Source organism: Ctenocephalides felis, unplaced genomic scaffold (assembly GCF_003426905.1).
Source record: "Ctenocephalides felis isolate EL2017-DRISC unplaced genomic scaffold, ASM342690v1 CF-g0.4_SCAFFOLD_01604, whole genome shotgun sequence".
Classification (NCBI taxonomy): domain Eukaryota; kingdom Metazoa; phylum Arthropoda; class Insecta; order Siphonaptera; family Pulicidae; genus Ctenocephalides; species Ctenocephalides felis.
This window is the reverse complement of record NW_020537758.1, coordinates 8008523-8022682: the sequence shown is the minus strand read 5'-3', so window position 1 is coordinate 8022682 and position 14160 is coordinate 8008523. Positions and strand designations below refer to the sequence as shown.

Here is a 14160-nt window from a genome sequence, read left to right as displayed (position 1 = left end):
TTTGTTTATAATATTTGCATGAATGTATTCTGCTCATATGTTATTCTTAGAAATCCTCGTAACACAATTCTTTGTTTGTAAATTTAGTATCTCATATTTAGCAAATGTGCAAAAGTATTGTTGCAAAATTGATAAGATTAAATATTTTCGTATCTGGTGTATTCTATTTCACGTTATTTTGTTTATAAAAATTAATCCATTTAAAAACAAACGTCGGAGATATCAGACGACACATGACACATATTGTTTCTTAATTAAAATTCGAGTAATAAAGTACGATGTTTTGTCTTTGGGTAAATATAATAATAATCATAGTCGTTTGTGAATTTATGAGGCTAGATTATAATTGATAGTGTTATGTAATTCATTTGTTGGTTGCGTAAAGTAAATTTTAATTAAAATTAGGTAAAATCCGAAATTCAACGTAGAAATCCGGAACTGCTCCGGTTCGGAAATATATATAGTAACTTCTTTTATTTTTACTTTATAATTTATGTTAATAATTTCATTTCTTTAATTAGAAGCTTTTGTGTATTATTCAAATTTAAATTTAATTTTGTATAGACTCTCACTAAATTTTAGTTAATAATCAAATCTTCGTGCAAAAAGTCCAAGTGATTCAAGACAGATGTAGACAGGTTTTAATTTCTTATAGCAGGTAAACGCACGTTTTAAAATATTGATATGCAAATCCAAAAATCACATACAAACACACACATTCATTTTCCAATTGTGGTGTCATGTGATTCAGAATGACTTGGAACGTCGGAAAAACACTATGGATTTTCTGGTGCAAATATAAACTTCTCCTTTGGTAAAAATGCAGAAATCAGGTTAGCAATTTACATAAAACTTGTAACTTTTTCATTTAATAAAAAACAAATCTATTTACAACCAAACATTCGATTCCTTTAATCATCATAGCTATTATTATCACAAAAAAACGTAATTAAACTAATTTTTAAATTAAGCTTCAATATTTTATACGAGACTATACAAATGTTCATATACCATAAAATAACTAGTAAAATTTTGCATCAAACTGCATATTGAGATTTATTCATCTTTATGAAAATACCTGAAAATCTTGCTCAAACCTTCAACAAGACATTAGCACAAAAAAAAAATTGTCATTTTTTTAAATTTTTTAACAAATCTTTATCATGTTATTTGAAACTATACAAATATTTATATATTAGGTTGTCAAATATCTCTCTTCCGCTTTTTTGCTCTTGGTTTAATATACAAAAAGGCGGAAGGGAGATATTTGACAACCTATATCGTAAAATAGCTAGTTACATTCCGCATCAAACTGCATATTTAGATTTATACAGCATTTTATGAAATTACCTGAAAATCTTGCTCAAACTTTGAACAAGACATCAGCTCCAAAAAAAAACTTGTGACGTTTTTAAAACATTTTAAACTAAGCTCTAATATTTTATAAGAAACTGTACTAATGTTGATATATCGTGAAATAGCATCAAAACTGTATATTTACATTTATACATCATCTTATAAAAATACCTGAAAATCTTGATCCAACTTTGAAATAATTATTCATTTATTTATATCAGTGTATGTATTTGTTTGTATTACGAAATCGTCTATAATTTCTTCAACGCTTTCTTCACGTCCACAAGACTCTAGAAGAATACCAATTCACCAAATGGTGTAAATTTACCAAAATTGAAACCAAAATTACGTGATAGCATCACTGAATGCATTATTAAGTCGTTCAGTAGGCGAGACGCGTCCGAATTAATTTTTTTTTAAATTCTCCACATGAAACCGAAAGTCGTCTACTAAACTAATTCTTAAAACTGTCTCTTCTACGGCGAAAGTTTAATAATTTAATAATTGAATGACATTTGTAGTGATAATAACACTCATTGTGTTATGTTTAAAGGGTTCAGAGACCTTATGATGAATTAGATAGATTGCATGACATATGGTGTGATCCAAATTGACGATTAAGATTTTCCCACCGATATTTCATCTCATGACATCTTATTAATTCTATATAAAGTTTTATTGCTAATTTCTACAAACTGTTCAAAAGCGATTTTTATCTCGCAGTTTTTTCTAATTGATTTATTTTAAATTCGTCTTAATGAATAAAAATAAGAGACTACGTTTGAGACGTTGCAAGAATATAAATTTTTACTAACATGAGATAGGAATTCTAGATTTAATTCAAAACAGTTTTGAAACATTATTAACTTTCCGAAGAAGTTTTATGTTTTTGTCAAAAAATCCGATTTGCTAATTTTATGTTTTCTCAACTTTCTCAAATTAGAGAACAAAAATAAATTATTACACATTTTGGTAAGTTCAACTAGTTATTTTGTGTCTTTTCATTTCCAATTGAATTATATTTAAGATTTCACCTAATGATTTAATTTTACCAACTAATAATCCTAAAAATTTGAATAAAAATATTAAAATTATGTTTTTAATAATTTTATTGATAAATTTAAAATGGGAATTCTTGGACTTTCTTCCAATTTTTTTAACTTCTTGTATGATAAGTTACAGTAATTATCTAAAAATCGAAATTTTTTGCATAAATTGACGATTCAGAGGTTTCAGAACATTCATTTATTTATTTATTTATTAATTTTACAATCCGGCGGTATAATAATATTATAATAAGGCTTAAGTCAATATTTTATAGGTTTAATATAATTTAATTAACTATTAGCTATTTCATTACTTATTTATTTATTATTTAATTTATTTACTATAAACTTATTTATATTTAGGTAATTTTAATTATTTTAAATATAACTAGTTTGTTTGTTGCAAGTATTTTTTAAAAATTTAATGTATTTTAATAATCTTCACAATACCTTTACAATATAATTATTTTATTTAACAAATTTTAGGTTATTTATGATATTTTAGCAAATTGAAGTATCTTAATATTATTATTATTATTATTATTATTATTATTATTATTAATATTATCATTATCATTTTTATTATTATTATTAAGTATTTTTGCAATATAAGTTTTTTTCTTTTACAATTTTTAGGTATTTTGATGAAGGAAATATTTTGTTTCACATTTTTTTAATTTTTTAAGTGTATTTTAAAAATAAGTTTTTGGTTAACTAATTATTAATATTTTAACAATACAGTTAACAATTAAAAATTTTTTATGACTATTATTCTGGCATACCTCAGAAAAAATAGATGTATGTGTGTGGACAATATTGTATCGACGATTTTGGAAGCACCCTCAACCGATTTGAATTTTTCAAAAATCATTTGATTCCTATTGATGGAGAGATGTTCTGATTAGTTTTTGGCAAAGGCGGGTCCAGCCGTTACGGAGATACGGAGCAAAGAGTGCAGAAAATATAAATTGAGTGATACGAGAAAATAGAAATGAGATACGAGCATCCGATTTGAATGATTCAAAAAATATTCCACTAGTATTGACGAATAAAGAATTTATTAAGTTTCTTGCAAAGGCAAGTTCAGCGATTTCGCAAATTCAAAAAAAAAAGGTTTTTAAAAATGCCATTTGTTTAAAATCAAATATTTTCAAATATTTCGAGAAATTTCAAAATTTAAAAAAAAATCAAAATGCTCAATAAAACCGATTTTCTATCCCACGCTTTTACAAAATTTGAATTACGGTACGGAAAGTTCTAGTAATTTTTCTTAAAGCACGATGCCATGCATCACTAGTTTCCAATTAAATTATATTTAAACATTCCCCTAAATGATTCAATTTTGTCCAAGAAATTTATATGAAAATAATAAATTGCAAAGATAAAAATATTTTATGATACTTGAAACCATAATAATGGTTAAATTATATTATAAAAATTTCATAGATATATTTGAAATATGAATTCATGCATTCCTTTGCATTTTTTTTTATAAAATTAGGATTTCATATCTTATATTAATGTTTATCCCCCCTGGATGTATATTTTGCGATCAGTTTGCGAGTCAGTAGAGTCCCCACTTTTCCCCAATTAGCTAAACCATCATACATATATAAATACAGAGAAATTAAGTATGGTGGATTTCAAATCGTCATTGTTTTTGTTTCTATTGTTGTATAAAATAATTAATTTTTATTTTAAATTAATAGTTTAACGTTTAATTAATTAAAGGTGAGAAAATTCATTAGTGTAAATTTTTATGTGCCTCGATTTTTTGCTAATATAATTCTGTGTGTGAGGACGAGATAAGAGGATTTATGTTTAAATTTGGTGTCGACAAAAGCTAAATTTATAATAAAAGTAAAGTTAATTAAAATAGATTTAATGATTCTTAAAACAAAATATTCAGGATTTAAAAAATCACAATTTTCTTCTGATCAAAATTTGTGGCAAAATTCTGAAATCTCGAAACTTGATACTTGTTATTAGAAAAATAACTAATTATCGAATTCAACAAATAAAAATTGAAAAAATTGTAAATTACAAATGGTAAATTAAACTAATGGTGTATGGCATCGCGCTTTAAGGAAATTGCTAGAATTTCCCGTTTTGTAATGCAGTATTTGAAGAATATTAAATGTTTTTAAATATATTGTTATAGACAAATTAGAAAAGCTTATAAATTGGACGTTTATATAAGTTTACATAAAAAGTGAATAAATGAAACTTTATAAAGCGGAGTTAAAATAAAGGACCTTATCTCATATTTCTAAAAATTATATAAACTGAATTGCAAAAGTTTAAATTATTTATGTCAAGTATATAAATGATCATTTATATGCTTGACAAAATAATTTAAACTTTGTAATTTTATATGAAATTAAAATTGAAATCCGATTTATTTAAGATATACAAACAAAAATTTCGGAAAAAAATATTAATTTTGAAATAAGTTGTTCCCAAAAGCAATTGTTTTGTCAACACATACAGAGAGTTTTTTGAATCATTCAAATCGGATGTTTCGTTCTTACAAAAACTGTCATTTTTAGGCACATTTTGCTCCGTATTTCCAAAATGGCTGGACCTGTATTTGCCAAAAATAAATCACCACTTCTCCTCACCATTATGAATTGAATGCTTTTTTTAGCATTCAAATCCGATACTCTGTTCTCTCAAAAATTCGATTTATATTTTCTGCACTCTTTGCTCTTTATCTCCGAAACTACTGGACCTGCCTTTGCCAAAGGCTAATCAGCACATCTTCCTATCAATAGGAATTGAATGTTTTTTGAATCATTTAAATCGGTTGATCCGTGCACCCGAAAACGTGGACGATATATTGCGGACACACAAATCGTTAAAAATTCATATATTTTTGGCGTTTTTCTTCGTTTTTTTGCAAATATCTCCTAAAATATACATTTTAAAGAAAATCATGTAATCAACAAAATAATGTCAATAAAAATCTTAAGAGGGTCTTCCTATGTGACGGCCTGTTTTTTAGGGATATTTTCGGATTTTTTTCTACGACCAGTAAATATTTAGAGCTTCAAGTTTTTTATCATTTATTAACAAATATTTGGACAGTATAAATATAAAATTCCAGCTACATGCATTTTTTCTGAGGTATGCTACAATGTTCAGAAATAATAACTTACCTACGGGAAGTTAAAAACATTTGAACAAAATTTATAAATCGATTTTCATTTTTACTTTCCCGAAGGATAAGAATGTTTTAGCCAAATCCAATTTGCTAGTTTTGTTTCTTATGACGTTGTAATTCATTCTGAATCGTTTGACACTAAAATTTATGGTAAAGTTTAATCTTTCATTTGGGGAAAATTGATAAGGACTCACGCTGATTAATTTTCTCGCAAAAAATCTTAAATGATTTTAAAATTTTAGAAACCGTTTGAAAAATTTCTGTTCGAAGTCCTGCTGATTAGATGTTGGTAAAGATCAGCTGTTTTTTTTGTAATTAATTGTAGAATTTTCTTTGCTGCTTTAATGAAACTTTGCACATTAGTCAAAAATAACATCCTAAATCATGATGAAACTACAAAAATTAATTTAAATCACAAAAATTCATAAGCAGCGATTTTAACTTAACTGATTTTAAAATTTTAAAAACCGTTCGAAAGATTTCTGTTGGAAGTCCTGTTGATTAGATTTTGGTAAAGATCAGCTTGGTCGTTTTTTCGTAATTAATTGTAGAATTTTCTTTGCTGCTCTAATGAAACTTTGCACATTGTTAGTTAAAATTAACATCCTAAATCATGATGAAACTACAAAAATTAATTTAAATCATAAAAATTCATAAGCAGCGATTTTAACTTAACTGATTTTGAAATTTTAAAAACCATTCGAAAGATTTCTGTTCGAAGTCCTGCTGATTAGATTTTGAAAAAGATCAGCTGGGTTTTTTTTTTCGTAATAATTGTAGAATTTTCTTTGCTGCTCTAATAAAACTTTGCACATGTTAGTCAAATTAACATCCAAACCATGATAGAACTATAAAATTAATTTAAATCATAAAAATTCATGAGCAGCGATTTTTAACTTAACTGATTTAAAATTTTAAAAACCGTTCGAAAGATTTCTGTTGGAGTCCTGCTAATTAGATTTGGTAAAGATCAGCTTGGTAGTTTTTTCGTAATTAATTATAGAATTTTTTGCTGTTCTAATGAAACTTTGCATATTGTTAGTCAAATTAACATACTTAATCAGATAGAACTACAAAAAATAATTTAAATCATAAAAATTCATAAACAACGCTCTTAGGACATTCACTGTGTATATTCCAGTGTGTGTGTGTTCTTAAATTATCTATTATTATTATTATTATTATTATTGTTTATTATTGTTATTATTATTATATTATATTATTACTATTATTATTATTATTATTATCTTACTATTTCTATTATTGTTATTTTGTTATATTTTATTATTTTACTAGTAATATTTTGTTATTCAGAAATTTATTTATATTATGTATTCATTTTATTTTTATTATTATTTGCTTTATTTTACATTAAATCATATTATGGATATTATTTTATTTATTCAAATTTATATTAGGTTGTCAAAATATCTCCCTTCCGCTTTTTTGCTCTTGGTTTATAATACAAAAAGGCGGAAGGGAGATATTTGACAACCTAATATTATTTTTTATCAATATTACTTGGTGTTAATAAATTAGCAGTTTGTAATAATTATTGAAATTAAAAAAAAAAAAAACAGTGTGTGTTTAGTACTAATTTGTAAACTATCTATTTCCAGATGAAATCTTGCCGCCTGCCAATACTTTCCTCGATCCTCCTCTTTGCCTCGATTGCTTCAGCAGCAAAAATGCAGCAGCAAGTGACTTTTATGCCAGCAGGTACCAGCATTTTTCACTTCATCAGATCGCCACATAAAAGTGCTTTTGCCATAGCAACTCCTCATCTGCGCCAAATGTTTGTGGCACGTTATTCTGCTCCAGCAGCCACGAAAATAAGGCCTGCTGCAGCAGTTGCAGAAGTCACAGAACAGCAAGACGATTTATATGAGACAGCGGGATCGCAGAAAACTTACCAACAACCAGGTAATAAAAGACAAATATTAGGTTGTCAAATATCTCCCTTCCGCTTTTTTGCTCTTGGTTTATAATACAAAAGGCCTTATAGTACAGTAAACGGAGCGTTTTGGGTCTGATTTTTTTTCTGTGCTCCGAATTGCATGAAATGTCGGAATTAGGTTTCACTACCCCTCTGGGGAATGACACCCCTTCTCAATTGTGTAATTACATTATTTCAAAACAACGTCGGAAAAAAATGTCTTTTAAAGATTTATAAAAAAACTAATATTTTTCAAGTTACTGGCCACTAAAAATTCATATATTTTTGGCGTTTTTCTTGGTTCTCCTAAAATATACATTTTAAAGAAAATCATGTAATGAACAAAATAATGTCAATAAAAATCTTAACTAGTGGGGTGTATGGCATCGTGCCTTAAGGCAAATTGCTGGAACTTCCCGTACCGTAACGAAATGTTTGAGGAATACTGAATGTTATCAAATAGGTTATTAAAATATTGTAACATTGTCTAATATTCATAAGAAGTATATAAAATAAATTGCAAATTTAAAATTAATTATTTATGTTATATTAGAACTTTAGTCAGAATAAAAATAAAATCTGAATTATTTTCGATATACAAAAAAAACTAAAAAAAAAAAGAATCCAAAATCAATTATTTTATTAAGACAAGCAGAAAGTTCTTTGAATCCTTAAAATCGGACGCTTAGTTCTCTCAAAAACTGCCATTTTTTACATATTTAGCTCCGTATCTTCGAAATGGCTGGGGCCGCCTTTGCAAAAAATTAATAGACGCTTCTCCCAATCGTTACTAATTGAATGTTTTTTAGATCATTCAAATCGAATACTCCGTTCTCTCAAAAAGTCGATTTCTATTTTCTGCACTCTTTGCTCCGTATCTCCGAAACGCTGGACCTGCTTTCGCCAAAAACTAATCAGCTCTTTTCCCTCAATAGGAATCGAATGTTTTTTGAACCATTCAAATCGGTTGATCCGTGCGCCCGAAAACGTGACTGGAAATTTGTATCCATACATACATACACACACACACACATCCATTTTTTCTGAGGTATGCCAAAACGTTCAGAAACCTTTAAAACGTCGAGAAATGTAAAAATTCTTAATTTCGATTTTCGGCCCATTACAATAACTTACCCTACGGGAAGTTAATTATAGAAAATTAGATAGAAAAATCATTAGAATGCTAAATAACTAATTTTCTATTTTTATGTATTTTTATATTTTGTGATAAAAAATTGCTTCTTAAGGGGGCCCCCAAACAAATTTTGATACGGGGCCCTGCAAAGGGACGCTACGCCACTGATACTATTCGATATTCGGCCGAATGTAAGTTCGATGCAAGCCTGGTTGAATGATTAACTCCGATTTTGAACTGAAAACATATAAAATATAAGTTTCAATAGAAATAAAATTTATGTACAATTTAAAAATGTATTTCCGAGTCCGCGGTTTCCTGGGTCGGGGCCCCCTTAAGTCGGGGGCCCGTGGCATTTTGCCACCCACGCCACCCTATAGTTACGCCACTGATTCAGAGGTTATACCCTTTTTCGATCTCCGTTTACTGCACTAAAAGGCAAATGCTGTTGAAGGTGATAAATATTTTTGATGCTTATTTTTTGCAGGTTTGGGTCAATATGCAAATGCCATCCCTCAACCAGCTTTCACCGAGGATATAAGACGTCCGGCTATTGAAGCTATACAAAAAGCTTTGCTGCTCCAGCAACAAACATCACAGTTACAACAACAGTCCCTTCAGCAACTACAGCAGCAATCTATGCAACAGATTCAACAAAATCAGCACTACCAGTATTATCAACCTCAGCAAGTTTTGAGTAACTCAGTATTGCCTCAACAGCAGTATTACCAGGCACCAGGAAATGATCAGTACTATCAACAACCGACGCAACAAGTGCAACAATACTATCAACCACAATTCGATCAACAACAGTTGCAGGCTTTGTTTCAGCAACAATATCAGGTAAAAATAATGGATACATTGGGAAAAAAATTAGGTAATAACCTACGTGATTTTTATTCCTTTAGCAAAAGACGGGTCCAGTGCAGTTCCAACAGCCATCAGCTGCAGCATCAGAAACTAGTTATAATTTAGCTGAATCAGCAGCAAATATTGAACATCAGAATACTAAACAGTTGGGTATTGCTTACTCGCCTTCAACGGATGTCTCGAGTTTTAAATATGCAAGTCAAGGATTGAACTATAATTTTTGAAAATATTTAGGAACAAAATTGTTGTAAGTATTAATTATTTTATAGGCCATATATTGTTAAATCTAGTTGTAGAAATTATTTGTTAATAAATTTCATACGTTTAAATTTTTTATTTGACTCATCTTCAGTACTAAACTTTTTTCTTTAATTTATAATTTTTGGAAAAAAATTCAATAATTTCATAGTTATTTTTTCTTTCAAAAATATATATGAGTGCTTGGTACAAAATATTCGAGTTATTCAAAAAAATGATTTGGAAAAAAAATTAATCGAATTAAAATTAAAGTTAAATATTCTGTTTTTACGTGTTTTATAAATTACATAAAAAATAATACATCATAAACTCATATTTAGATAATTTAATTTATCAAATTTTTTATAGCTAAGAGTAAAAACAGAAATAAAAGTTTTCCCAAGATTTCGCGGGTGCACGTTAACCTAAAATGACGCGTCGATCCAGGTTGCGTGCACTTTTAGGCAAAAACTAGCCCCTAACAGCATTTCTTAGGAAAACAGTATTCAATATGAAGTGAAATTATAAAATATGACTTATAATACTATTATAAATATTTTTTAATTAAATTTAGTACAACCCTATGTTTAATTTACGTATATTGCAAATTGCAAACTTGGACATATTGTAGCGAGTTCAAATCTAATTTATTTGATTTTTTTGTATGAGAGTATTTGTGATAGGAATATATAGTGAATTTTATCTAGTTTCTGCTAAACTAACTAGAAAAGAGTGCCTGGTACAAAGTTTTTGAGTTATTCAAAGAAATGTAGAAAAATTGTAGCTAGTGTGTGGGTCAAATTTTAGTGTTTTATGAACTCTTTCTTAATAAGTTTAATTTTATCGAAATGACTAAATCTCAATTCTTATTGATTTAGTCGATTATTTGCATATATTGGAAAGTTCATGTAAAGTCTCTTGGCAAATTGCCACTTACTTCTAATTTATTACGCATTTTTAGGAATAACAAATACCTAAAAAATTATTGATTTTATCTTACAACTTGTATTTTAAATTAACAAATTTTTATTCAATTTTTCCGAAAAAAATGGCTAAACAAATTCTGGATATTAATTTTTAATTTGTTAATTAAATAAAACAATTTTTCTGGTATAAACGGGGGTTTTATTAAAATCTAAAAAATATTTTTTAGGAATTTTTGGGAATAACAAATACCTAAAAATTATTAATTCTAACTTACAACTTGTTTTTTTTTTTAAATTAACAAGTTTTAATTCAATTTTTCAAAAAAAATGACTAAACAGATTCTGGATATTAATTTTTAATTGGTTAATTAAATAAAACAATATTTTTGGTATAAACGGTGGCTTTTATTAAAATCTAAAAAATATTTTTTAGGAATTTTTAGGAATAACAAATACCTGAAAATTATTGACTTTAACTTACAACTTGTTTTTTTAAATTAACAAAGTATTTATTCAATTTTTCGATTTGTGTCGATTTAGGATATTCTTTTACGTTACTTTAAATAACTTTTAAATTTTATTCCGGGCTCTCTGATTTATTTTACATTAGTGAATACTAGATAAAATTCACTTAAATAAATTACTTAAATTTAATAAAATAAATGCACTCCTTTAAATTCTAAACATTCTATTATATTTGAAGCGTGCTGATTAAAGAATTCTATTAGTATGTCGATTTTGGACATTTTTTTACATTTTTTCAAATAACTTTTGAATTGTATTCTGGGCATTTCGATTTATTTATTATTATTATTTATTTAAGTAAAAACTAGATGAAATTTACTAAAATTTAGTAAAATTGTTATATACACTTGCATAATAAAATTTTGAATAAAGCTAGTCAGAACGCAGATTTTTTTTTTAACTGCACATAGCACAAATTTATGTTCTTACGAAAAAACTTGATTTGCTAATTTTACGATATTTCAACATTTGAAGTCATTTTGAATCATTTGGCACAGAAATTGCAGTAAGTAATATAAAATACTTGCAACAAACAAACTAGTTATATTTAAAAATAATTAAAATTAACTAAATATAAATAAGTTTATAGTAAATAAATTAAATAATAAATAAGTAATCAAATAGCTAATAATTAATTTAATTATATTAAACCTATAAAATATTGACTTAAGCCTTATTATAATATTATTATACCGACGGCTTGTAAAATAAATAAATAAATAAATAAAACTCAATTCTTATTGATTTAGCTGATTATTAGATTTTTTCCAAAAATTGGCTAAACAAATTCTGGATAATAATTTTTAATTCCTTAATTAAATAAAACAATATTTTTGGTATAAACGGTGGGTTTTATTAAAATCTAAAAAATATTTGGTACAAAAATAGTAATCATACAAACATCTATAACAACAATATTAAAACACGTCGTTTTTCCTCAAATAATACACAAGAAACATAAGTTATACATCTTGCTAAACTATATTATAGAATACTAGAAATGCAGTCATCATATGATAATGATATTTTAATCTAAAGTTATCGTATATAAAGTATCTTCTGGTAAAACCTCCAGAGTGGCCTGAAGACCATCATTGAAAGGATAACATATACTGCCGTCTATGACCAAACCGGCGTCGATGCATCTGGAGGTAACTGTTAACTTTTTGGCGAAGCCTCTGGATTTTATGCCTTTCGGGTGGGGCCAGACTCCGACAGAAATTAATTCGCGTAAAGAGTAACACATCCGTTCATCGGATGGCGGGAATGTTAAACTATCGTTGTAGGCTAAAGAAATTTCTTTGGCGGTGGCTTTGATGTCGGAGGAAGGACTTAAATTGCGTACTGTTTCCAAGAGTCTTCTTGCACATTGGGATGATATCCTGTTGATGCTCATGTGCCAGGATGTGCAACCAGTACCTGTACAAACACAGAGACCAGAAGACTTAGTTTTGGTGACTGTGTCCTGGTCGTCGATGCAGATTTGTAGGTGCGAAACACGTGCAGACATATTTTCGCCCATGAAGACCTCGTTTAACGCGAGGTATGGGAGGACTCTGGTGCACCTGGAGTCAACATTTTTAGGTTCCACATCATGTTTATCAATTTGTCTGGACACCATCCTGGTTTTCATAGTATGGTCATGTAGGTCTACTTTACGAAAACGGTCACGATCGTACAAACCATCACCACGTACCGTGGTTCTTATGCGGTTCCTGTTGAACCAATGATAGTCCCCGTGCAGGATTTTTTTAAAAGCTTCCTCAATATGTTCGGAATAATAACGGTGCAGACATAGACTGCCTTCGGACCTTGACGGATGCGAATTTAAGCCTACGAAAGGTCTTTTAATACACCGGGCTCGTTGGCTGCTAAAAGAAACGTACCATCGCCTCCTACAGGTACCACCAAATCACTCCATAAAAAAGCCTCGGCTGTGCTGTTATCCTGTTGACAACCCGCACCTCAATCCCCAAATCCCTCAAAGTCTTCGTAACTTTATTCTCGAACTGTTTGTGTAAATTATAATAATGCAACAAAGCTTGTATATCATTCCCCCGATTTTTCAACAAACACTCCAATTCCTCAGCATTCAATTCAGGATGTCTCAGTTTCTCGAATTCATATCTGGACAACTTTGACACCACCAAACATTTCCGGAGTTTTAGGTTAGGTGCCGAAGGCACCTGACAACTATCCCCTTGTATCGATTTGAAACGAACATTTTTGACACTCGAATTTATACGATTCAATAGTGTACTATGATTATACATTTAAAAATGTTTAAATTGACTTATTCATGCGATGTTAATGTTGAGGTTAAGTGCGCAATATGTCATCAATGTCAAACGCAAAGTGTCACGTGCTGAAAACATTTTAAAGATAACATAACATGATATTATTGACTTGCAAAGTGAAAAATAGATAGACGTCAAATTTGAAGATTGTTGACAGAATTTGTAAAAATTATAACCTAAAAACTTATGGGAAAATGATCTTTACACGTACCTAACCTCAAAAATCAGGATCAATATTAAAAATTTTGGTATAAACAATTATATACAAGTATATATATATATATATATATATATATATATATATAATTAAATGCATATACAAAGCTTAAAAAAATACATTTTTTGCCGAATATTTTGTATAATCAAAAATATTTTAATATAATCTACATAAACGTCATGAAACTGAAGAGGCAAATCAGGTATGAAAATAAGATTTTTAAATTAAACCAGTATGTATAAATATTTATACAAAAAAAAACATTTTTGAAGTACAAGATCATAGATAAATAAGCATAATAATACAAGATGATAAAATTTTCAATATAACCTCAAAATTTGACGTCTTTGGTTCAACTGTCAAATGGGATATATAATGTAGGATTTTCTAAATAAACAATTAGGTATGTATGTGTATTCATATACGCATACAGTGCAATAAAATATATATTT

At 28.1% G+C, this 14160-nt stretch overlaps 2 protein-coding genes across 2 annotated transcripts in view; both read right to left on the bottom strand.

Moving 5' to 3' along the window:
• LOC113373308 overlaps window positions 1-14160 on the bottom strand; it is a 54855-nt gene that overhangs the window by 20468 nt on the left and 20227 nt on the right. The window lies entirely within an intron of this gene.
• LOC113372247 (NAD kinase 2, mitochondrial-like) lies at window positions 12049-13526 on the bottom strand. Its single transcript, XM_026612572.1, is given in 3 exon segments — window positions 12049-13060; window positions 13063-13147; window positions 13150-13526. Coding segments are annotated over 3 exon segments (1242 nt in total). The 5' UTR covers window positions 13468-13526; the 3' UTR covers window positions 12049-12221.